General features: G+C 58.0%; 2 protein-coding genes across 4 annotated transcripts; both read right to left on the bottom strand.

Annotated features, from left to right (window-relative positions):
* Nucleotides 1-498: 498 nt before the first annotated feature.
* C1QTNF12 (C1q and TNF related 12) lies at nucleotides 499-4,244 on the bottom strand. Its single transcript, XM_063107057.1, has 8 exons — nucleotides 4,074-4,244; nucleotides 2,425-2,541; nucleotides 2,193-2,304; nucleotides 1,951-2,102; nucleotides 1,395-1,503; nucleotides 1,015-1,105; nucleotides 817-895; nucleotides 499-638 (listed from the first exon to the last, which is right to left on the bottom strand). The coding sequence occupies exons 1-8, from the start codon at nucleotides 4,242-4,244 to the stop codon at nucleotides 540-542; spliced, it is 930 nt and encodes a 309-aa protein (XP_062963127.1). The 3' UTR covers nucleotides 499-539.
* A 3,822-nt stretch (nucleotides 4,245-8,066) lies between these two features.
* On the bottom strand, nucleotides 8,067-23,100 carry UBE2J2 (ubiquitin conjugating enzyme E2 J2). Of its 3 annotated transcripts, none has more exons than XM_063104816.1 (7): nucleotides 22,957-23,100; nucleotides 18,398-18,528; nucleotides 15,786-15,826; nucleotides 10,482-10,584; nucleotides 10,254-10,392; nucleotides 9,646-9,726; nucleotides 8,067-8,940 (listed from the first exon to the last, which is right to left on the bottom strand). In XM_063104816.1, exons 2-7 carry the CDS (start codon nucleotides 18,526-18,528, stop codon nucleotides 8,656-8,658), a joined length of 780 nt encoding a protein of 259 aa, XP_062960886.1. In that variant the 5' UTR covers nucleotides 22,957-23,100; the 3' UTR covers nucleotides 8,067-8,655. The 3 variants fall into 3 exon arrangements, with proteins under 3 accessions (XP_062960886.1, XP_062960887.1, XP_062960885.1); XM_063104817.1 differs by lacking the exon at nucleotides 22,957-23,100 and adding an exon at nucleotides 11,876-12,015 and having other exon boundaries at nucleotides 18,398-18,412; XM_063104815.1 differs by lacking the exons at nucleotides 15,786-15,826; nucleotides 18,398-18,528; nucleotides 22,957-23,100 and adding exons at nucleotides 11,876-12,015; nucleotides 12,229-12,276.
* Between the last annotated feature and the right edge of the window lie 2,198 nt (nucleotides 23,101-25,298).

Here is a 25,298-nt window from a genome sequence, read left to right on the forward strand (position 1 = left end):
TGGCCCGCACACCTTCCTGCACCCCCATCCATGTGTTAACCCCGCCCCCCCAGGGTGCGGGCCCCTCTACCTCTATCTGGCCACCATCCTGCTCACCAGCCTGAGGCTTGCAGTGCCCCGAGGACAAAAAGGCTGGGGTATCCACAGCCTGCTGCCCTCCAATGCTGGACAGGCTCTGGGCAACGGGAGGGCAGGTCACAGGCCATGGGCAGGCACCCACTGGCCGTCTGTCCTTGTCCTCAGGCTAGACAAGGCCCTCCCACCTCCCCACCCAGTTGGACAAGTCTGTCCTGAGGTCCTCTGTGTGAGGGACTTCTGCTCACGGTCCCTTCATGGCCACACTCTGAGACTAGAGGATGCATGTGGACAACCCACTTCTCCCCACTGCCCACCCCCTGCCCAGACCTCGGCGTCCCGGCCCCCACATCCACCAACACAATGACCAGGCAGAGCCCGAGGGCAACAGACAGGGCAGGGGGCTCTTTATTGACAGGTATTCACAAGGTGAGGGGGTCCTCCCCAGACCGCCCTTGGTGCCCTCAAGTGCCCAGGAGCAGCCCGGAAAAGCTGGAGCCACTGTGGATGGTGAGGACTGCCCCGGAGCCGTTGTCCACGAACACGGAGGCATACTGTCCAGCCTGCAGGCGCCCCACAGTGGACATCACCACCCGTGGTGACGTGGTGGGTGATGCCCCACTTGACTCTAAGGACAAGCCCCCTAGGCAACACCCAGCCAAAGCCCACCCATGATGTGGTCTGCGCCCCAAGCGAGCGTCCAGGCCCCTCCTGCCCTGCGCTCTGCCTGCCTGGCCTCACCTGTAGCTGCAGCAGCCCCTGCACCTGCACTGTGAAGACCCTGCTGTTGCTCTCCAGGCCCGATATGGCCTCCAGGGACCTGGACACAGCACCATAGGCAAGCTGAGGGTGCAGCTAGCTCCCATGGGCCAACCAACCCAGCAACAAGGGTGGTCCCCAGAGGCTGCCGCCTAGAGCCGACAGGAGGTGCTCACTCACGCGTGGCCGTGGCACAGGGACTCGATACAGATGAGCACACGCACAGTGTCCCGGGCTCGCAGCCGGGCCCTGCCCTGCAGCTCGCTGTGGTCTGTGGAAACAGCCTCAGGAAGACAATGCATACAGGATGGGGGGGTCCTAAAGGGGACTTCAGGGCACACTGCCCAGAACAGGCCCAGAAGGGGCTGATGGGATTGGGGGAGGGTGGGTGTGAGGCCTAGAGCACAGCACTGACCCCCACCTGGTCCAGAGCCCAAGTGGAGCAGGCAGAATCTCTCTGCTGGGACCCAGCCCGGGGCTAAGCCATATTGGGCACCCACCCGGGGGTGGGGGGCTAACCCCACCTCCTCACTGCGCACACCAAAGCCCGGCCAGCTCACCCACGTGCAGGCTGGCGGAGAACTGGAAGATGCCGGACACTGGGGCTGTGAATCGGCCCGAGGCCAGGCTCAGGCCGGACCCCCGCAGGAAGGTGCCTTGGGCAGTGGGCTGTAAGGCGCAGTGGGTGAGCAGCTGGCTGCAGGGCTTGGACCCTCACCCTGCACACCCAGCCCCGGGAAGGTGCCCACAACTGATGGCCCTGGACCCCAGCAGGTCTCTCAGGGGGTGCACACTCTCATGGTGGGCAGGACTTACCCCTATGTCCACACCTACCTGGGCCCCGGGATGCAAGCTTTGAGCCCCAAGGGGTGGACAAGGCCCCAAGAGCCCCCACAGGGGAGGGTCTGCCTGCCTCCTGGCCACCCTGGACCCCAGCCCCAGTTTGGACACACTGGGTCTCCCAACCCTGACCTGAGGCCAGCCCTCAGCCTCCGTGCCGACTCCCCACACCCATCCTAGGATGTCTGTAGGTCCATCTCGCCTGTGGAGGCCCTGCCCAGCATCCTGCCCCCGACCGGCCCCCATGCCCTGCCCAGGCCTCTGACCCCTACTCACGGCCTGGAAACTGTGCAGCTCCACCAGCGTCTTCTTGTCCACTGGCATGGGGCCCTTCAGCCGGCAGTGGAAAGCCTCAGCCACCAGCCGCAGGCCCACCCCGTGGGGCAGCAGTGGGTCCAGCAGCCTTGGGAACCGACGCTCAGTGGCCTCTGTGGAGAAGAGGGCACGGGCGGCCAGCTCAGGGGTCAGCACAGGGTTAGGCACCTCCTGGCCCCGGCAGGCAGTGGGCGCAGCCTTACCTCTCAGCATGTCCTGAAACTCCCGCAGCAGGGCCTCCGGGGTAACTTCTGCACCAGGAGGCCCTGGGGGGCCAGGCGGCCCAGGAGGCCCTGGGGGACCCGAGAGGCCTCGCTGGGGGGAGGCAAGAGGAGAAAATGAGGGTCCTGGTGGGTGCACAGCCACCCCCTACCCTGGGCTCAGGCCCCAGAAAGTGTCCTGGAGATCTTGGCCCCGTGGCAGCCCAGGGCTCACCGACTTCTTGTCCCGGCCTCGGCATCGTTTCTTCGAGGCGCTGGCATCTGGCCGACGGACAAAGTTCAGCCACGTCATGTGGGCGTCTGAAGGTTCAGGCCCCAAGGCTTCAGGCGGCTGAAGGGCCAGGTGGACAGGGCTAGCATGCTGACTACCAGGCACGTTGTCCTGACAGAGAGCTGGGAACCTCAGGGCAGCAGGTGGGACTCGGGGCAGACACAGGGAGATGCTGTGGGGTCACCGCAGCCAGGAGGATTGCAGGCCACCGTGGGGGCCTCAGAGCCTGGACATCCTGATGGGCAGGGCAAGGCCCCAGGGCGCCTGTGGAACTGGGCTGTCTTTGTCAGAGCAGCCCTGACCCTCCCGCCTCGGGGGCTTGGCCTGGCGCCTCTTCCCATACGGATGGGCGCAGCCATGTGCACAAGGGGCAAAGGGACTTCCTGGCTGAGGCAGGGGTGGGGGCGGTGGGGAAGAGCAGGGGCAAGTCTTCCGGGGCCTCTCTGAGGGTCAATGCAGCCGGGCAGTGGGGGACAGAAGGGTGTGGGCTGGAGCATGTGGCCCGCGAGAGCTGGGCCTGAAGTGCACAGATGGGCAAGCAAATGCTGGCCTGGCTGGGAGAGGGCCACTGCTGGGGAGCCTCTTCCCCGGGTGGGCCAGCCAGGTTCCAGGGACAGACTCAGCCTCCTACCTGGGCAGGGGGAGTGGGTGGAGGAGAGCCCACCCCCGCAGGAAGAGCAGGGTCTCAGGCAGCTGGGGAGGGCTAGCCTGGAGCATCACAGCCACAGCCTCCTGACAGAGGCCCCTCCCCGGCCTGTTGGTCCCCAGACTGCCCCCTGCCCATTCTCTGGAGGGGCGGCCTTCCCCTCCCCTACCCTCCCCTGGTGGCTGCTGGGCTTCCTCAAAGCCCTGTGTCCCTGCCCAAGCCCCCGCCGCCACAGCCGCACGCCTGTGCCCAAACCAGCCCATAGCCCGCTCTCCCTCGGCTGCCAGGGCCCTGGGACTCCACTCTTCTCGGCCTGCCCATCTGGAAAATGGGGCCGCAGGCTCCGGTGGGGCCGCGTGGGCCAAGGCAGCTGGGCGGGCGCCATGGAGACGCCCTTGGGAGGAGGGAGGCGGGGATCAAAGGCGTGAGGGCTGGGGGCCTGCCAGGGCCACCGCCTTGCCCCTCCCAGTCCTGGGGGCCCCCAGGAGGGCAGAAGCCCAGGACTGAGGTGGGCCCCAGGGTCTCCTGTCTGTGCGAGGACCCCTGACAGGCCGGGGCAAGACAGAACCCTTCCTGTGGGAGAGGCTGCAGGAGGCACTGGCTACAGGGACCGCCCGGCCATGGCTCTCCCGCCCCGGGAGTAGCGGGGCACCCGGGTTCCAGCGTGCGGTCTGCCGACCCCTCTGGCAGGCAGCCTGGAGCCCCTCCCCACCCCCACCCGGCCCGCATTTCCAATTACACCCGAAGGCAGCAGATTTTCCAGAGCCCGAGGCTTCGCAGAGTTAGTCGCAGCCCCAGCCCCTGCCCACGCCCGGCCAGGGCGAGGGGCTGGCTGGGGCTTAGGAGGGGGCTCCACAGAGGCCGGACCTCGTCCCCCCCGCAGCAGGTCCCAGGACAGGGCCTGTGGTCAAGGCCTCCGGAGGGGCGACCCGGAGCCCGCGCATACCTTGGGGGAGCCCAGCAGCCCCGGGCTGTTGGACGCGGTGGCGTTGCGGGGCGCCGTGCGCGGTCGGGGCTGCCGCGGCCCCTGGGGCTCCCGCCGGGCCCCGACGCCCCCGAGGAGCGCGAGCTGCGGCCAGAGCAGCGCCACGGCGGCGGCCCAGGCCCAGCGCCGCATGGCTCCGTCGCGGCGGCGGCTCAGCGCGGCGAGCCCAGGCGCCCGGGCGCTCTCATGCGGGCGGCGGGAGCTCAGAGCCCCCGCGCGGGGGCGAGACCTCGGGGCGCGCCCGGCCGCCGCCGGTGCATGTCCGCGCGGAGGAGCCCGGAGCAGCGGCGCGACGGGACGGGCACGACGGCGCGGCAGGGGGCGCGCTCCGGGGTCTGCTCCGGGCCCCGCTGCGGGCCCCGCCGGCGCCGGCCTCCCCGCGCGCGCCCGCTCCGCTGCCAAATGAACCCTCCCCTCCCCAGACGTCGCAGGCTCCGAGGGGGAGGGCTCGCACCCCCGCCCCCACCGCCCCACAGCCCAGCGCGGGGCGGGACGGGGGCGGGGACCCCCACTGACCGCCGCCTCCGGCTCCCCCACGGAACAGGGGGCTGGGCGGCCTGAGGGGCTGCACCTCCCCTCCCCAGCCCCCACCCTGCCTCCCACCCCTTCCCAGCGGGCTTCCGCACCGCTTGGGAACCGCTAGTGCCCCATTAGTGACAACCTCCTGGCACCTCTCAGTCCCAGCCCTTCAGGGTGATGGCCTCTACTGACAGCCACATCCTCCCACGAGCTATGTACAAAGACCCCAGCCCCCGCCCACGACCCACCTCCCCCAGACCCTCCTGGCCTTGAGGACTTCTGCCTTCACTGGGGTCGAGTGTGGCCTGCAGGGGAGGGACCGACTGCCCTCAGGTGGGAGGTTGGTGGTCCCACAGTCCTTCTGCTCCTCCCCTTTGTGGGGCACAGGGCCAAGCTGTGCTGCCTGCCCTCCTGAGCCAGCCTGGGAAAGAAAGGAGTTCCCAGCTGTCTCCTCTGAAGTCAGCGCCAGAGCTGAGCCCCTGGGTGGCTGCACGCTACCGTGGTGAGCTGTCCCTTGCACAGACATCTAGCCAGCAGCATTTCCTCCATCGGACTTGTGGGTTCTTCCTCAACACCTTCAGGCTGCAGGCAGCAGGGGGATGGGGGCCCAGCTGTGGCTGCCCCTTGACAGGCATGGGCTGAGGCTACGAACAACCAGCAGCCCAGCAGCCGGGGCTGGCCCACAGAGGAACAGCCGGTTCATCTGCTGGGTAGGGGGGGACACACTGGCCCCAGTGGTCTTGGTGGGCAACACAGAAGAGGGCCCCAGACCTTCCCCAATTTCCAGAAGTCAGCAGAGAAGGGTGAGTGGCCAAGTAGGAGATCCCAGCCCCAGGCCAGGCCCACAGGCAGAGCTGTCCAAGAGATGAAGCTGGGGGTCCCTTCCCAGGGATCCCTGGCCATCGCCTTACGCTCCTCTCAGGTAAAAGTGCCACCTCCAGGGACAAGAGGCCAATTCTGGCATCTCCCAAGCACACTGTTGAAGCCTCAACCCCTCAGGAACTGCCTTCAGCCCTCAGGCATCCGCTGGTGAACCAGCTGCCATGGCTGGGTTGTGGGGGCCACATGGCACAAGACCCATGTTGCACCATGCCCCCCTGGAACCCGTGTGTTGAGCCCTGGATGTGACCTGCACCCAGCATGTGTTCGGAAAAGCAGCCCCCACATCCCTCCATCCAGCCTGGGGCACAGAGAGGGGTGGGCAAGTGCCGTGGCCCAGGAGACCCCTCCTCACAGGCAGGGCACCCTGCTTTTCTGTCACCTGCATCCTGACAGCCTGATCCTTTAAAGCCTGAAAGTGGAGAGCTCCTACAACGTGCCTCCCTGTGGCTGCAGATGGGCTGGCCCTTCAGCTGTCCTACAGGCAGACCACACAGTGAAGGGAAGGCTCCTTGTTCCCGTCCCCAGGCAGCTTCAGAACGAGCCCAGAGCCCAGCAAGTGAGAAGTGGGAACAGCTCTCATCAAGCCTGGGGCTGGGGGGCAGGCTCCGCACCAGTCACCAACTCTGCCCTCAGCACCTCCTCCCCCACTTCTCCCCAAGTGAACACCAGAACCACCTGGAACACAACCAAAAGGATCCTACCCTTAGAGTCGTCCCCGAAAAGCTGCCCCCAGGAGGGGAGGCTCAGGCCCAGCTGCTGGCTGTCATCACCCCCTGCCCAGGCCCCAAACCAGACACCCCTGGCCCTGGAGAACTGGTGAAACACAGGACCGCAGGCCCCGGGGCACAGCCTCCCACCAGGCAGCCCCAGACCTCTCGGCTGCATCTGCTGGGGACTAAATCCTCAGGGGCAGGCAGCCCACGAGAACTTCCTCACGGGAGAAGCAGAAGACCCCTGAGCACACAGGAATTGCTTTTCTGCAAGGTCGCTCTCCACAAGCTTTTCTCCCTTTATCAAAACAGACTTTACAGCACAGTCTGCTCAAGCGTCCAGCTGTGCAGGCCAGTGGACATACGCATGCCCAGGGGGCAGTCAAGGACATCTGACTGCCCCCATCAGTGACTCCAGACGAGCTGGGGGAAACTGGGTTCCTCCAGGGAAGAGCAATGCAGAACAAGGGTCAGAAGCACTTGGTCTAGTACAACAAATATCACCTTTTATTCTGGGTCAGGCAGTGCAGTGCACGCTGTGGGCACTGCAGGACCTACCTCCACCGACCAAGGGTCGCTAAAATTTGAGAAAAGAAATAGCACACGTTAAGTAAACTCCGTATTTGCTAACATTCCACCTCCCTAGAGCCTCAGGCAATATCAAGGCTTTGGCACACATGCTGACAGTCGCAGAGTGCCCTCAAGCCCAGCCATGGACCAGGGCAGGGCTGGCATCCAGCACAGGAGGGGAGCAGGGGCTGAGGACTTCCACCGGCTGCTGCCACACACAGGCCCCTGCTCAGCCCACAGCTCCAGGCCAGGCAGACTGAGGGCCCTAGCAATGGGGGTCGCTGTCAGGACCCACTTGTCAGTACCAACACAGAGTCTCCTATGGCTGAAATGCTGTCCCCAGGCTAAGCAGGTGTGACCCCTGCCCATACACCACCCTGACTGAGCTGCCAGAGATGGACATGCCAACACATAGATACAACGTCACGAAATTTAGGAACAAAGATATAATGAAAGGTCTTTTTTCACAAGAGTGGGTTAAATACATACATGTGGTAAATTATAGAGGGATTTTAAATAAACTGATCAAAACACAAAGGCAAAGATGTGCACACATGCGGGCTGCACTTCGGTCCCATGGCCCGCCCCTGGAACGAGGGTGGTCTTGCAGCTTCAGTGGGCCTCCTGGTGCTGCTGATGCGCAGCTGCGTCCACCACTGGACACGGTGTCCCTGCCTTCACCTGGTGGCTCACAGGTTTTTCAAGCGATGTGATGCACTCTCAAACTATCCGGTGTGGGTGACGTTATTAAACACAAACGTAGAAAAGGGAAGATGTCCACAATCCAGGGAGTCGTGGGTCCCAAAACTGAGACCGCGCACGCTTATCTTCCGTGCAGAGAGAATACCCAACACAGACACCTGCACAGGAGCATGTCAGCCTATCTTTAAGGTAAATGAAAGCACTTGGACCAAATGCGAGGGAAGCCCCAAAGTGTGCAGAAGCAGTCTGCCTGTTGAGGGGACCCCTGCCGGGACTCCAGGGTCTCTACCCTCCACCAGCACAGGAGGATGATGGGCTTCCGGGCCAACTACATATAAAGAATTCAGAGAGAAGGTTCTGCAGGTAGCCGAGGACCCCCCGCAGCAGCCAGAGGAGCTGGAAGGAGGCCCTCCGGGGGATAGGGTGGGTGGGGGCACTGACAGGGCCTAACACCTGAACGAGGTCAAACTGCCTCTTCCACTCCCGCGGCTGCTACAGTAAAGGACGACCCCTTGTGGTCAGAGAGTGAGTACATCCTTAACTTCTGTAGCAAAAAAATAAAAGAACATGCTCTTTCTAGAAGGAATTTATTTCATTCTAACTGACCATAAACACATTTTAAAATACTGACACCAAGTCCCATCTCTCCCAGATCCCCAACCATGGCTGTCACTGGCCAGCCAACCCTGCCGACTAAGCCTTGTCACGACATGCCTGGCTCAACACCCACTGCCGCCAGGCCTTCAGCTCCTGCCTGCAGACAAGCCAGGGAGCCCCACTAAGAACGCACACAGAGTATCTGGTAGGCATTGAGTTTTATATTTTTAAGTGACCAAATCTAATAAAATGAAAAACAGATTTACTAAAACGGGTCCAGAAGACAACACAGGATAAAAGCTGTAAAACCAAAGTGTGCGTGGCTCTCGCCAACCATGCCAGCCCCAACAGACGCCAGGTGAGGGGAGGGGGCTGAGAATCTCATCTCCTCCAAATCCGAATCGCACATTTTGGTTTTTGATTTCCTTTTAAGGTTTTTAAAAAGCTAAACCCAGGAGTCCGGCGGGTCCACCTGCCCTCAGTGTGTGTCCAGCCTGCCCGCGCCTCGCTCTGGCGCCTGGCGTCCCTCAGCAGCGGCTGTGGATCGTGGCTGATGTGTGTCCTCATTCTTGTGCGATGCTCCGCAGCACGTACTTGACCGTGTAGGCGAAGGCTGCAAAGCCCACTATAACAAACAAGTTCGCCAGGGCACCGCCCAGCAGCCCATGGTGGCGGTTGGCCTGCTGCAGCCCGACCAGGTTGGGGCCGGCCCCCGGTGCATGCCCATTGAGGAGTACAATCCCATTCTGGCCGTGGTGCGTCTCCCCGTCTGGAACCACGTCTGGTAAGGGGAGAGTCTGGGGTCTGCCACTGATATCGTCTTGTGCTTTCTGTTTTTGTTTAATTTCCTAAGAGCAGAACAGCAAGAAAGCAAAGGTTGGTCTAAACAAACCAATTCTTCCAGGACCAGCACATCAGCTCATGGGAGCCCAGGTTTCCTTATCAGGGCCACACTAAGCTCTCTGTCCTACATGTCAAACCCTGACCCCACTTTACAGGAGAAGGAACAGAGCAAGTTGCCAAAACCAATAAGCCTGTGCCTCTCAGACTCTGCACTCAGCCAGGTCAGAGCAATGCTGACCCACTAAGGCCTTGACTACCCTGCTGCCCAGTCTCCTCCACACCCCGCTACGTCCTCTGTTCTGGCACCAAGACTAGGGAGCACCCAGCCCCATCGACATGCCTCCCAGCAGCCCAGCTGAGAGCAGCTACTCAGGCTGGCGAGCTCCATGCTCTTGTATCGGGCACTGCCCACACTCCACCCGCACACGGCTGACCCTGTCCTCTCCCCCAGCCCCCTGGCCTTCTGCCTGTCCTGAACTGTGGTGGCTCCTGGAGGAGAGGCCAGACTGCTGCCCATGCCAGAGTGTGTACTGAGAGGCCGTGGCCAGCACAGACAGCCCTCCCTGCTCTGTGGGAGGGTCTGTGGCCCTCTGGTATATCTGCAGCTTGGAGACACACAAGAACACTTGTTTTCTCCTTGGAAAGAATAAAATCTGAGTGTTTTTAGTGCAGGGGAAGTCTGAACTGATTTACACCTTTTGCTTTCTTACCTCCACCACTTCAGAGAATAATTCACAGAAGACTTTATCTTTTAAATTAAACGCTAAACTTTGTGCTGCCAGTTGTCTTTTCTAGAGAGAAAGAGAAGGGAAATATCAGCCAGAAAGCTAACTTCACCTCTAAAATTCTAGAAACAGATTATTTCAGAGTCAAGGGCTGCTGTCTTCATGCTGTGAAAAGCACTTAAAAAGCTTGCTCCTCACAAAAAACTACCTTATAGTCCTACAAAGACATATTCATCTTTTCATTATCATCAATATTAAACTTGATTCCTAGGTAAAAAATAGAAAAGTAACAAGCCACCGGGAAGGAATGGCTGTCGTGCTCCCAGTCTGCGAGCCCCTAGCCCCGCCCTCTGCAAAGTCTCCTGAGGAAGAGACCCTGGCAGTGTGGGCAGCGTGTAGATAAAAGCAGGGTCTAGGGGCAGAGGGGGTGGACCAAGGGAACGCATCAAGAAAGCCCAGAGCAGAGCGGTCTCTACCATGGTGCCTGGAGATAGGGACCTGGGAGCGAACCGCACGGCTCCGCCTGCTGAGGACAATGGCAGCCGGGTCTCAGAGACAGAAAACAGCCAAGACCCAAGGCACACAAACCTCACCGTAAAGTCAGATGTCTCTATGCTGCCTAGGGTGGGGCCCTTCTCGACCATGAAGCTCAGCAGGCCTGTCAGGATAGTGGAGACGGACCAGGCTGGGTTCCACGTGTCCGGATGGAAATCCGTGATGGACAGACATAGCCTGCAAACAGGGGGCTTGGTCAGCAGAGTGTACACTCACTGAGGGCCACAGACAGTGGCTGCTCACTGTGGCACTGGGAAGCATCTCACCTCGTGTTGCACTTGAATCTTCCATTGGGAGTTATCATATAGATACTAGGAGGTTTAAAAGGAAATTCTCTGGGAAAAATTAGTTTTCCGTGATAATAGCCACCTACATCAAAACAGAGAAAAGAAAGAGCCTGGTCAGCAACCACAGTGCAGCTCCTCCAAGCCTCGCCACCCCCACCCTTGCTCTGTGCCCCCCACCCTCATGACCCTTCTTGTCCCCATGCGGCCAGCAGGCTCGACCCAAGACCTCCTCCTTTCTCCCGTGCTCACTCGGCCCTACGGCATCTCGTCAGCCCGGCACAGCCCCCCACCCCGGCCGTCTCTGGACACTTCTGGGAGCTCATGACGGCCAATCGCCACCAAGGCCACTGCACACCCTCCTCTACCTGCCCCCAGCATAGCAGTCGGGAGAGATCCTCATCCAGCTGCGGCCACCTCCCACCCAGCCACACCCAGCCACATGCCAGCAATCCCTATCTTTAAAAAAACATTCTCAACTCCACAACCTCCCATTACTGCCAACAACTCCCTCGCCCCTCAGTCTGCAGTTCTCCATGTCCCTCCAAGTAACCCTCCTGCACCTCAAGTCCGCCTGGCCAAGCTCTTCCCCCACCGTGGATCACCCACGCCCATGGCCTGGCCCCTCCCTCACTGCCCCTGGCTGGTCGCCCTTATTCACCCCAGGTGCAGGGTGCTCTCCCCTCTGCCCACTGTCCTCCCGGGTCTCACTCAGGCTCATGGCTGCCCATCAGGAGTCCTGTGATGGCTCCTCAACCAGTACCTCCATCCTAGATCTACAGACCCCTCCCCAAACTCTGAACCAGTGTATTGACTGTCCATGAAACACTGGCCCAGATGTCGCTGTCCAAGACGGAATTCCTGCTACTTGCCCCAAAGAGCAACTCCATCCTCTCATTCATTCAGCCTAAAACCTGGAAGGTCCCCATGTCCCCCATGCCACACCCTTCCATCAGCAAACCCTGTCTGCGCCACCTTCAAACCAACCCAGAGCTCACACTTCAGATGACCTCCACTGGACCCTGCCCTGCCAACCCCTCACAGGCCATGTCACGGCAGGCCCATCCCCTCACCCAAGGCCCCACACTCCGGCTGCTCAGGCCGCACCCGCAAGTTGGATGGAAATGCAGAGCTTCAAGCCAACCTGACCAGCTTGAGCAGAAGGTAGGCTCCATGGGACACCCAGCACCACGTGTGCATGTGTTTTCATAGATGAGCACAGCCAGGTTCGAGGAGCACTAGCCTCCCTGCTGCTCCTGCCACGAGGACTATGGATACTCTAGTCCCTGAGTCACCACAGGTCCCCTCTGCTCTCCACCCTGCACAGGGTGCAGCCCCTCCCCCCGAGTGCTCATCATTTCATGTCCCCTCGGCACCTGCTCTGAACAGGAGCTGGACCTTCTCACACCAGAAGCAGGGCTCGGTCCACAGTTTCCAGTCCTCCACCTCGTCCCAGTTCCTCAAAGTGGTTGACCAGACACCTGCCTTAAGCAGCCACCTGCTGGTGACCATTTCCCTATGGGACAGAGACATGTGGCCAGCTGGACTGGCCCGCTGACCCTCACACCCACATGTACTGCCCAGGCAGGCCAGTGTCCACCTCTCAGTCACTGCATGACCCCGTGGAACTCATGCCTCCTGGCTCTGAACCCACCCATTAGAACTCCCCTCGGGAGCCTGCTTGGTAACGCCCTGGACCCCACCAACAGCTTGGCCACGGGTCTCTTACCCCCGTCCTGGTGCTGACCAGGCTCGTGTGGCTTTCAGGCGTGCCATGTTCCCCACAGCCTGTGAGTAATAAAGTCTTTATTTCCATTTTGTCTCTCCCAGTCATCGAAGGGGCGCTCTCCTCTGAAAGACCCTATATTAAAACACTTCTCTACTGTCTGCCTCCCTCAACGGGCCACGTTCCCAAGCATGGGGATGCTGTGGCTTCCTCTCTGTGCTTCGCCCCTGGGATGGCACTTGTGGACACGGACACAACTGTGGAGGGACAACAAGAGCAAGTGTCAGCTGTAAGGCCAGCACAACAAGCAGACAAGTCTACCAGCAAGAGGCTCCTACCAGGAGTTGCGCTCAGCGCACACACGCACTCTAGACCATGAAGAAGTCAGAATAGAAAATGAGCAAAAGACATCCATAGGCACTTTTCCAACAGGAAGCAGGAACAGCTGCTGCACACACTTCCAGGGAAGTGCGACTAAACTGGCAAGGAGGAGTGCCATTTCTAGCTTAGCAGAGGGTGGTGGGAGGGCAGGCACCCTCCTGTCCCGCTGTGGGTTGAGCCCACCAGGAAAAGCCTTGCTGACCAGTGATCCCACCTCTTGTTATCCAACCAAAAGAAGCACAAATGAGGGCACCGAGAACCACATGCAAAGATGTTCACACACCTGTGTGTGCCCAGTGAAAGACGGGAAACACCCACTTGCCCTTCAGAGGGAAGGAGCCAGGCAGAGTAGGAACATACATGACTCGTGACTTAGAGCAAATTAAATGAGAAAAACAGCCAAACTGCAGGACAACACACACGGCAAGTTACTTATGCTAAAATACACAGAAGTGTGCAATTTTCTGCATACAAAGACGTGCTTTAAACTGCAGAGAATAAATTCAGAGAGAGTATGTGTTTAGCATTAGGAGGGCCAGATCTTCACTCAGAGGTCAAAGTGCAGCTCATGCTAGGCACACACCAGGCACACACCACGGGCCTGCAACCCCCACACCCCAACCAGGAATGCAGAGAAACAGATGCATGATGTCCCCCCCAAGGCTCCCTGAGGAATGAGCCATAAGCACAGCCTTGGCCAAGCCTGGGGACAAAAACCGACAGAGGGCACCCTGCCAGAGATGCCAACAGCCACCTGTGGACATCCCTATGGCCCCAAACCACTTGTTGAAAAGGCTATGCTGCTCCTCTGAATTGCTTTTGCACCTTTGTCAAAAATCAGGTGGTCGATGGCTGGTGGTTAGCTCAGCTGGCAAGAGCGTGATGTTGTAACACCAATGTCCAGCTTTCAGCTCCCCATATTGGCCAACAACAACAACAACAAAACAGATGCCTGCTGTTTCTGGGCTCTCTGTTCTCTGTCTCTCCCTCTACGACCACCAGGTCCCCCTCACTGGAGCTGTACAGTGAAGTCTTGAAACCAGTGAATCCTCTAACATTTCATTCCCCTTCTTAAAAATTGTTTTAGCTATTCTAGGTCTTTTGCCTTTTCATGTAAATTTTAGGATAAGCTGCATGACTACAAGAAATCTTGCTGTGATTTTGACAGGATTGTTAAATCTACAGGTTAATTTAGGGAGAATTCTTTAACAACACTTGCACAGGAAGCCAGTTTTAAACTGTTAAGACCAGCAGAAGGAGGGTCATGGCCACCCAGGGCTGAGCTGGACAGACATGGACCCAGCAGAGAAGCCACCATGAAGGCAGGGAGGAAGGGTCAAAATACCCAAAAGGCAAAGAGGAGCACATCAGGAAGGAAGTGCTTGTCAACAACATCAGACGTGAGGACTGAGAACAGGCCCCTGGCTGCAGCAACACGAGGGGTTCCTTGAAGACTCCAAGGAGAGCAGTGTCAGCAGAAGTGAGGGGCAGCCCCACATGAGGAGGAGGGGGCAGCCACAGGTGCTGCCTGGTGAGTGGAAAGGGGGAAGGGGCAGAGGAGGGATTAAGTTTTTTTTCTCAGAAGGAAGGATTCAGCAATATTTGAAGCCTGAGGGACAGGACCAGCAGAGAACCACCAGGAGGGAGAGAAGATGGGCTAAGGACCCTAGAACTGGGGGAAATGGGGGCCACAGGACAAGGTGAAGCCCAAGTGACAGTCCCTCGTCCCCACACCCAAATGCCCCACAGTGCTGCCTCTCATCTCCCTGCTGCATCCAGCCCTGCCCTGGTGTCTGTCTCAGCTACACCAACAACAGCCCTGGCTGGTCTTATTGAGGGGAGTGGGGTCTAGTTACAAGATTAACAAATGTTTACTATTTATTTGGAAAATACCGAAACTACAAAGAACAAAAAAAATTAAAAACCTGGCATAATACCACTTCCTACAGATAACCACTGCACGTTTTTGGTGAATATTCTTTAAGTTTGTTAAAAACACATACACATTTAATAAGTATTTTAATATCGTGTGTATAAACTGTTTTGCAGACCATCTTTTTTCTTATCTCCAGGAAATTGTCCACAACGTGACTTCTCAGACTCACGGCTCCACGTATTTCACCTGCACCCTGCTGCTGGACACGCAGGCGGTCTCCACTCTTTTGTTACTATAAACATTATACAACATGCCCACCCTATAGACACGCTTCTGTGCACTTGCTTCCCTAGGACAGACCGTCCCAGAACTGGGATTCCTGGGCCCAAGAAGGGTCTTCAGGTAAGCCTGGGGATACGTGGGCAAAACCACCTTCAAGAGAGCTTAGCCTTTTTCATTCTTGACCACCCACAACTCTGCCCCGACAGTCAATGGCAGTGGTTTTCAGACTTTCCTCTAGAAGAACTCTTCTCTAGTGAAATCCTAATGCAAAACCTTCTCACATGGGCAGACAAATGCCTGCTGCTCTGGCCAACTTAAGTCAGGACCCACCGCTCCACCCTGGACTTCCCCGTGGGTCAGTGTCCATGGGTACATGTTTCCTGACGTGGCCCAAAACCTGAGGCTGGTGCCAGTCTCCCCACGGGGGGACAGCTCTGAAGTCTACCTTGTAAACACCACCAAGGACCCTAGATAGTAGTTGGTGACTTGGAGGAGTCAGGCCACAGAATCAGCTTCAGCAGCAGATAGGAGAGTTGGGATGCTGGGCAGGTCCTGCGGATCTCCTAGGCCTCAAAAGCCCCATCCGCACAAGAAGCCACTGCTTAGCTCAGAGACTGCTCTGAGGATCACAAGATACTGAAACTGCATAGCACAGAGTAAGCACGTAGATAACAACCTTCACCTTGGTCTTCAGAAACAGCAGAAGAACATGTCTGTGTCTCACTGTCTCCCCACCTGTTTTTCCCGGCCCTAGCCCTACAGATCCTGGAGGCTGGTGAAACACTGGTACTGACAAGAGTGTCCCTGAAGGCCTAGACACACTGGCAAAACCAAACTCTGAGCAAACGCTTCTAGGACTTGGAGAAATACTAGGATGAGTTCCAAGTAAGTCCAATTTAACTAATGCACATCCAAAATAGAAAGACTGTTATTTACAAATAAAGATTGTTATTTAACAGATAAGGTCTATTCAGACGTAAAAACTGCCTGTTGTTCTTCTACTGCAAAGCATAACACTTACCTTCATAAGGGGTCATCTCAGGGCCTCGGACAACATAGTGCCTAAGGGAGAGAAAAAAATTACTCAGGATTTAGGGACAGCATATTCTCCAAAATCTGAGTCTCTCCAAGGCCAGGGTTTACAGGACCCAGTTAAAACCACGCTCACGTTCAGTTAGTGAACTGAAGGTTCAACAGCAAACAGCAACACGGTCTCAAAACCCTCAGTCTCCAGTGTAGCAGGTGTGTTGGTCACTTTGTGCTGAGATCTTAGAGGGTGCATTTTCTAAATTTTCCATGAAGTACTTTTGTTTCCACAGTACAACATGCAAAAAGTTAATCCTAATTATTAACATCAACTGAAACTTTAAAAAAACTTTAATCTCACAGTATATTAAGATGTAGTTGAAAATATGTATTAAAGACATAAAAACATAACATATTCTTTGTATCATGCACGCAGGCTAAACAGGGCACAGCTAGTGACATGAGGCTGGCTGTGTCCCCACCGTCCAACCATCATGTTGATGTTCCTGGAAAAACCAGAAACAACCTCAGAGAAGCTGTCCTCAAGTAGGAGGAGCAGGGACCACCTATGACTGTCCGCAAAGCCAAAGTCCTCACACAGAGCTCAACCTCAGACCAGAAGTGGCAGGAATACAGACTCCACACTCCACTCCCCCATGCAAATAAACAAGGCTGTAGCTTTACGTAAGCAGGTGTTTGGGCTTTATGGGTTCTCAAACAACACAGAAGAGCAGACAGAAGAAAGTAAAACTAACTAGAAATGCCAGAAGCCAGACACAACCATAAACACCTGGGGACCATTCTTCCAAAGGCCTCCCCACCAGGATATTTATGCGCATCATTTTAACATTGACACTGTCACTGTACAAATGGCTCAGAGCAGAGCACATGACACATCCAGAAACATGCCTTCATTTGTTACTGTCCCAATTACTGTGTCTGACCTAAGAACACCGGGAAGATAAGCAAGTCCTCTTCCTGAGATGGAGCCCAGCAGCCCTGAGGCAGAGATGAGACCCCCTGCACGTGGGGCATTCAGCTCACCAAACAGTCCTTTTCTAGAAAAGCACTCTTGTTCTCTCAGCTAAGGGCACTGAGGCCGTGCAGAAGCATTCTCACAGCAGGCCTGGCTCTGCTGTCATAGGCCAGCTCCCACTACCCTAGCAGATAAGAGGATTCACTGCCCTACACTGTGTGTACAAACATTGTAGCTTATGCTGGACCCCTGCTCTCCTCCTGAGAGCGTGGACATTCAGCAGGTGCCAGGCAGAGGGTGCCCACATGACCAGTCCCCAGTAAAACCCTGGGCACAGAGTCTGACGAGCTTCCCTGGTTGACAACCTTGGTGCTGGGATCTGACAGTGCCCTGTACGACTGTCCAGGGCAAGGATTCTGGATGTTCACACCTAGCTTCCCGTGGACTTTGCTCCACGTGCCTCTTCCCTCTGCTTGTTTTGCCGTCTTTTAACTGCAATAAATCTTAACAGTGAGTCTTCCAAGCAAACCCACAGACTCACATGGGGAGAGGTTCCCCACATAGTGAAGATGTTCCATGAGTCAGGGAAGAGATGAGCCACCCACAGAGCCTATCCCCACATCTACCAACTATGTCCTGGGGGACGGGAGAGCTCTGGTGCCCCACAGAGGCCGCCCACCCCAGGAATGCTCCACTTGCCAGGGTTGGGCCTCCTCTGTAAGCTGGGAAAGGTGAACCTGGAAAGTACTTCTTCTTAATTCAGTTAAATCTTTTTTCGCTAGGGCCGGCCAGTTAGTTCAGTTGGTTAGAATGTGGTGCTGGAAACACCAAGGTCAACGGTTGGGATCCCCACACAGGCTAGCTGCCGAAAATAAATAAATCTCTCTTCTCTAGATTTTAAAAAAAAAGAGTATTTTTTAAAGATCAAAACATAAAACATCCTTCAAATAAAGAGAAAATGCTTCCTAACACCTCAGCCTTACACTTTATTTCTTTGAAAATCACCAGCAAACCCAGCAACAGCAGCATTTCCTCAGAGGTATATGTACTCATAACTCCACGTTGCCACAAGCGCTGCCATGAAATAAACGCTTACGAGGCACAGTTCCTCTTGCTGTCAGACCAAGGGTCATAGGTACCCAGCCTGGACCAGTGCTGGGGGCCAGGGTGTCAGGACCCTGGTCCCATCGTGAACTCTCCAAAGCAAAATAGGCTAATTCCCAGTGTCTAGTGAGCCCCTCCTATCAGGGCAGTGGGAGCTAGCCCGGGACGGCAGAGAGAGTCTGGAAATACAGTTTCTCCCGTTAAGTGTTTGGCCCGCAGGGTTACATGGTCAACAGCTGTGAACCCTGAATACCCCAAAGCCTCCCCTAAGGACCCCCAGGAAGGATTCTCTTTCTAGCCTCAGCCCAAGTGAAGCAAGACTCTGTGGTACCCCTGGCATGCTGTCTGTCCATTGGGAAGAGGAGCAGAGAGTGTCTACGGGCCTCTCGGCGTCTGCTCACATCTGAGGAGGGTGCAGAGTTTCTCTCCAATGCCACTACCAGGAGCACCAGGCCCACCCACCTGGCCAGCAGAGAACCTGTGTGACAGCAAGTTGATGCAGGGTGAACAGTGACGCAGAGCCTTACCATTCAAGAATATTGGAAGGGAGAGGCTCAGCACAGATGTAAGGCACTGGGTCCTTCTTAATTCGAAGGTAGTCCTGTTTCAGTCTCTGGGTTGCTGTTGTTGGAGCTCTCTTATTGCTGTTGCTGCTCATCTATTGAAAACAGACGTTTTCATTATAAACAAGAGACGTATGACCGCAGCTTTCCACGCCCGAAGGCAGCATCCACAACCACGCACCCCTGTAGCCCATCATCCCTTCGCAACCAACCCTGATATGCACATCTCATCCCAGACACCCAGAACCATAGCCCATGGGTCACCCTGACTCGACACCCATCCAGGCAGCCACAGGCCCTCAGGATTATCCTCTCCCCCATGCCCTGCCAACACTTTCATTTACGCAGTATACACGACCAGCACTTAGCACAGATGCCGAGATAAAGAGAACCCTGAAGCCTCACTCCTGTCCTCAAGGAATTTAAATGGGGATAAAGACTTCTCATTTGAAGGGACTTGGGTAGGCTGAAGCCGGCTCCCAAGAGCAACGGGGCACATCTTCCAACTGTGCTCAGTGATGCCTCCCTGAAGGAGTGTTCACACCACGGAAACTGGCAAGCACCTTCACCACCCCCACTTCCACGCCTGTTGTCCAGTGCAGCCTCTCTCTGAAGATGGAGATAGAGACTCTGGAGAGACTCTGAGGCACTTGCTGGACAGAGGGGAAGGCGTGCCTTCCAGGTAGGAGCTACAGGTGGACAGGCAGAAATGGAAAAAGCGTGCATGCCTATCACAGCACTGGTCGCTGTACTGGGAGCCCACACACAGTGAAGGGTAGGGATGGGACTGGCAGGGGAGGCAAGGCCAGGTCAGCACGCAGTGCCCCAGAAGGGTTTTAGGTCCAAGCCTTCTTCTGTTAGAAAGGTCACTCTGGTGCCCTGGCATAGGACACACAAGACAGCACTGAAGGCTGGGGATGGGGAGTGAGGTGGCACCATCTTTCAAGAGACGAGACTGGATTAGGGGACCCTGGGACCCTTCAGCTATGTTCCAGAGGCTGAGGAGAGGGATGGTGATGGGCAACACAGGGCTCCTCACTGCCGCAGACATCAGAACAGCTCCAACTCAATCTCTTTTATATACTGGGGTTTCTCATAATTTAAAATGGAAATGCAAAAAAGTTCTGCAGCTAAAAATAAAGTGTGAAAACCACCGGTCTAAAACATGACAGAGAACACAAGGGGCCATGCAGGGATGGAGGGGAAGCAGCGAGATGGGCATCACTTCCTGGGCTGGAAGGGGCAGGCTGGACGTGGGCAGCGAGTGGGCAGTGGCCACACCTGCCTGACACCATCAACCCTGATCTGCCCACTGCAGCCCCGCCGCATCCCCCACACCACGTCTCTCCTCCGACACCAACACTGCAACACACTGTTCCTCACCCATCTCACATGGTGCTCTCTGGCCCAACATTTTAATAACGGCCCTGGACATCACTGGCCAACAATAACAGCCAATGATCTTCATCCTGACCTCCCAGTCCACACAAACCTAAAGCCAACCCCACCCCAGCCTCAGGGCCTTAGCTCTGCAGTTCAAGTTCACTGTGGACGTCTACACGCTCCTTCACCACTACCTGCACACCCTCCCGGGTCTCTGCCCACACATCATCTCTTCAGGGAGGTCTCCAGACTCTTGACCCCCGGCCTGGCTTATCTGTCCTTGGAGTACCATCTCCGCCAGCCTGCTCAGTGTTTGCCTCCCCTAAACTGGTCGGGTCCTTGTGATGACACTCTGAACTGCCTGGGCCTGCAGGCACCCACAGTGCAATGCCCTTGCATGTGGCCTCAGCAACACTGCCTATGCTGCTTCTCGTTCTGGGGTCCCGGGCCTTGCAATCCTTGCTCACCACTTCCTGCCCATTTCTATTTTGCTAACCCTAATGCAGAACCTTGGTACTCTTCCTGTCAACTACCATGACAGCCTCCAAACTTCTCCACTTGGTACAGAAGGTCTCCCAGCGTCCAGTCTCTTCCCATTTCAGTCCATCTTGTACACTTAAGTCAATGCACAGTTCTTTTTTTTTTTTGTCGTTTTTTCGTGACCGGCACTCAGCCAGTGAGTGCACCGGTCAGTCCTATATAGGATCCGAACCCGCGGCGGGAGCGTCACAGCGCTCCCAGCGCAGCACTCTACCAAGTGCGCCACGGCTCGGCCCCAATGCACAGTTCTGATCGTCCATTCCCCACAACAGCCCTTCGGTATTCTCTCAGTCAAGCAAATAAACGTCAACACCCCCCACCTGCCAATCCTTTGACAAAGCATCCTCAGCCGGCCCTCCTAGTTCCCCACTCGCAAGGCCCCTGATACAGCCCAAGCTCCAAACCCCTGAGTGACTCACCCACCCCTTCTCATGGCTGCCTCCCAGACCAGTCTCCACTGGTGGAAAACTCACCAAGCCCCTTCCTGGCTTAGCTTGAGAGCTATGTCCTTCAGAGGCCTCCCTGATTTCCCTAGTCGATATCTTCCACCCTGTCCTTCACCACCAGCCTCCACACGACCCAACACCTCACCACGCAGGGGCCTTTTGGGCCCCTGCAGAGGTTAGGGTGGGCTCCTTTGACGGATCCTCCCCAGAAATGTCCCCACCAGGAGCAGGGTTACAGTCCTGCTTGAGAAGGGAGTGCTTCCACACAACACTGTCCCCAAGCTCCTGGCTCCAGAAGTCAAATGAGCAAGGGAGCTCACCTCGGGTCAACACCTAGTAACAAACAGCCACAATCCACAAGCAGAACCAACACACAAGACTTGTTTCTCTTAAATGTTCACCCTGAAGTTAACAATCCACCATACACAAAATAATCCACTGGAATGCAAGTGTTAGACTTAGCTAAATGACCAAGTTGGTGCTTAATCAAAGTTAGTGGACAGCCACACACAAAAACTTAAAATAGCCCCTGCCTGATCTGTCACGAGCAAACTTCTCTCTCACACTTGCTTTTAGAGGCATAATCTTTTAAATGGTATTTACGATTCCATTACTCAGTCTCCCCACCTACCCCTTCTTTGCCTCACACAGAACAGTGCTCTCATGTTCCTCCAGTGGAGTTCAGGTGACGGTTTCTCCTAATTCTCCCCATCCAAATGGGACAGCAGGGGAATAGGGAATAAAGAAACACAAGGGAATCAGGATGTGAAAACAGAGCGTGACGTGTATGTGTTTCAGACTCCCCTCAAACAAGTCCCCACAAACAGAGGACACGAGGTGTATTATACTGAACAAAAGAGTGTAGACAGTTTAAATAAAATGGCTTGGATGAAAAACATTCACACAGAGAAACTGAAGGAAAGCGGCCTGAATCACCATCAAGGACACTGTGTCTTCGTGCTGAGGTGGTGGCTGCCCAGCATCTGTTCACCTTGTTCTCTTTTTCTGTGGACCTCTCTCCTCTGCTCTGAGCACGTGCAACGCAAGTGATGTTGTGGCATGAGACCTGGGCCTGATGGATCAGATGGGCACGGGACACACCCAGGCCAGGACTTCCACAGAAGCCTCTCCCTTCTCCACCAGGATTGCTTCACAGGCGGGACAGACGCACAGAGCTGATGGAGGCACGCACCTGCCTGAGAATGGAGCTGCCACTGAGGCCAGCAGTGCTACGCTGTGCACTGATTACTACTGACTGCAAGTTCTGGGCACCCCGACCAACAGTGCCTGAAATCTGTGTGCTAAACTTTTCAGTTAGGTGGGACGATTAGGTTCCTTTGTTTTGAAGCCAGATCCTACCAAGTGTCATTCACCGGGAACAAAGCCCTGCCTACAGATAAGCTTGTCCCTTAGCCGTTGCCCAGCTGGGCTGCAGCCTCACCTCTCCTGAGCTGTCTCATACCTGGGTCTGGCAGAAACCTGGGAACTGAACTTTTAACTAAATGCGTGCCTGCTCAGTGGCATGCACTGAGAAAAGGGCCGGAAAGTTACACCCGCTCAAAGGTCGAGGTGAAGCAGGTTAACTGGCGCAGGGCAGGGACTAGCTCCGGCCCCAAGTGCCGCTGTGGCCCCGCGGTGGAGCCGACCCTGGCGCCCCGGTCTCGCCGCCTTGATTGTTTCCCCGTTACACGGCCCCAGAAGCGTGACCCTGGGCGCTCGTTTCTGCCGGACTCGTGAGCGGTCTGAGGCTCTAGGAGTTCGGAGGTCAAGCGGCGGCGGGCTCGACGGCCGCCACCCCCGACGCGGGCTCCCCGGGAGACGTACAGCCAAGATCAGTGCCGGCTCGTCCCGGAGGTCTCCGCAAGTGTCCCAACTGACCGCAGACTTCACGGGGCCGACCCTGCCGTGCGGCCACGCGAGTCCCCAGACTAGCCGGTGGACCACGCCGGCCCGGAGTCCCGGGCGCCCCGCCGTAACCGACCTTGGGCTCCGCGCAGGAACGCTCCGGGCCGGGACCCGCGGGCGGCGGGCGCGACGAGGACGGGCCGTGCGGGCTCCCCCGCGGCCCCGCGCCCCCGGCCCGCCGCGGCGGCCGGCTACGGCGGGACGGACGAGCGGCCCGAGACCCCGGCGCAGGCCGGCGCGCGCGCTCACCTCTCCCCGTCGCCGCGCGTGGGCCGCCGCCGCGCTCAGGCTCGCCGTGGTCGAGGCCGGAGCAGGGTGCGGAAGAGTGAGACCCGCGCTAGAGAGCCGCACCGCACCGGGACCCAGCCCACCGCACCCGCCACCGCTACCGCCGCTGCCGCCGCCGCCGCCGCCGCCGCCGCCGCCGCCGCCGCCGCCGCCGCCGCCGCCGCCGCCTCCTCAGCGTCCAAGATGGCCGCGTGGGGGCGGGGCCCGGCGCCGTTTCCGCTTCCGGTTCGCGGTCCGCTGGGGCGGCCGCTCTAGGCAGCCTGGCGGACGGCGATACAGCCGGCTGTGCCGCGCCGGCGCTCGAGGTGGGGACGGTGGCGCGTGCGCACTGGCGGGCGGCTCCGCGAGGCGGGGCCCGGAGGGAGGACCGTGTGCTTAGGCCCCGCCGCCCCTCCGGCCATCCCTCGGGCACAGCTGTGTCCGGCCGGCGCCCCGGGCCCCCTCCCCGCGTACTCCCCTCCCCACGCCCCCTGGCCAAGAGGCCGAGTCGGGGCCGCAGTCCCGGGACACAGGCCCAGTTGAAGGGCGGCCCCGGGGACCCAGACTCCTGTCCCCTCTTAGCCGGAGAGCGCGGGCGGCCCTCGAGTCCCCTCCCCGCAGCGCCGACAGTGAAGTCCCAGCCTTCCCAGGCCAGAGCGAGGACCGCCCCTGCCGTGGGGACAGTCGTCCTCATAAAAATAGTTCCACTGTTTCCGGGCCGAGCTTTCCACCCAGCCCATGAATAGGGTCCTATGTCCCGTGGACACCAAGCCGAGCCTCCTTTTCCGCTCCCACGGCCCCTCCCTGGCCCTGGGGAAGGAGAGGCAGAGCGTGGCCACCAGGAGGCGGTAGTGAGGACAGCAGCCTTGGGAGGGGCCCTGGCTGCAGGGGAAGCTGACTTGAGAGTGGCTGGTGGGGGATGCCCAGCCCCACGGAGCCTCCACGCTGGCATGCCCCTACCTCAGTCCCTGGAGCCCTGGGTGTGCCGAGGGTCGGCTTGAGATGCTCAGTGCCATTCCTGTGTTCAGGGACATGTGTGCCACATGTGTGTGATGGCTTTACACTCATGCTTCGCCCAGCACCCAGCAGCTCCATGTGCCTGAGGGACTTACAGTCCACCTTGGGCACCCCCAGAACCCCTGCTGGAGTCTGTCGGTTATACCCGCACCCCCTGGACAGATGGTGGCAAGCATGGGGAGCAGTCTGTCCTCTTCACCTCTCACTCTGACTGGGTGCATTTGGAGGGGCGGGACGAGGTGGGTAGGTGGGGGTGGGAGGGCTGGCGTCTGGATGAGGGGCGGGCTCGGTGGCTGGGGGTGAGCGCACAGCTCACCACCCTCCCTCGAGAGGCAGCTGAGGACAGGGCCTAGTGTCCCCCAGACCACCCCAGGGGAGAAAGATTTGGACTGTGAGACAGGTGGCTGCCGTGGCCGGAGAGAAAGTCGCTGTGCCAGGTCACGGCTGCTTGTGGCAAAGCTGGGGCTCAAACCCCGAATCCTTGCCCCTCACCCCAACCGTGACTGCCTCTCAGGATCAACCACGGGTCAGAGAGGCGGCTGACTACGTGGCAGTTGGGCAGCCAAGACCCAGCATAGTCGGTCTAGCTGTGGCCACAGGCAGAGGGTAGGCAGTGGCCACGGTCACCCCTGAGTCTGGCCTACCCAGGACACATTAGGTGGGGTCTGAGCAGTTACTACAGAGCAGAACCCAGAAGGAGTGTCCCCCAGTCCTCTGCTGACTGGCCCGTGGAAACCCAGCCTGCTTCCGCTCCTGCCAGGCACGGGGCTACACCTGCTGCTGCCACACTGGGAAAACATGCCCGCCTCCTCCCAGGAGCTACCGTCTCCATGCAAGGTGGGTAAGCTGTGTTTAGAGTGGAGAGTTATGTACGGGCGGCCGCCTGGGGCCCAAGGGTGCAAGCACAGGGATGTCCAGCGCACACCTGTGCACATTTGCAGAGCACGGCAGCCACAGCACAGGGCTGTGGCCTCGGGCAGGTAGAGGGCTCCTCCTGCCTCAGTCTGTCCCTGTGTAAATTGGGGGCACCAATGTACCTGTAGGGGCAGGCCAGTCCTGCCAAGACCTCACAGCCTGCACCCCACTCACCCACGTCTGTAACCTTCTGGCCAGCAGGACCCAGGCTGCCCAGCCCGCTGGACATAGAGCTGATGGCCTTAGCAGTCGGGATAGTGGGTAGGCAGTTAGACTGGTAGTAGGTGGTGGCTGGGACCCTCTCAAGCCCCAAAACCATACCTCCGAGGGCAGGAGCTGCCCTTTTGCAGGTGGAGAGCCTGGGGGTAGCCCTCAGGAGGGACTTCTTGCCA

This window comes from Cynocephalus volans, chromosome 8, assembly GCF_027409185.1.
Source record: "Cynocephalus volans isolate mCynVol1 chromosome 8, mCynVol1.pri, whole genome shotgun sequence".
NCBI classification, from domain to species: Eukaryota; Metazoa; Chordata; class Mammalia; order Dermoptera; family Cynocephalidae; genus Cynocephalus; species Cynocephalus volans.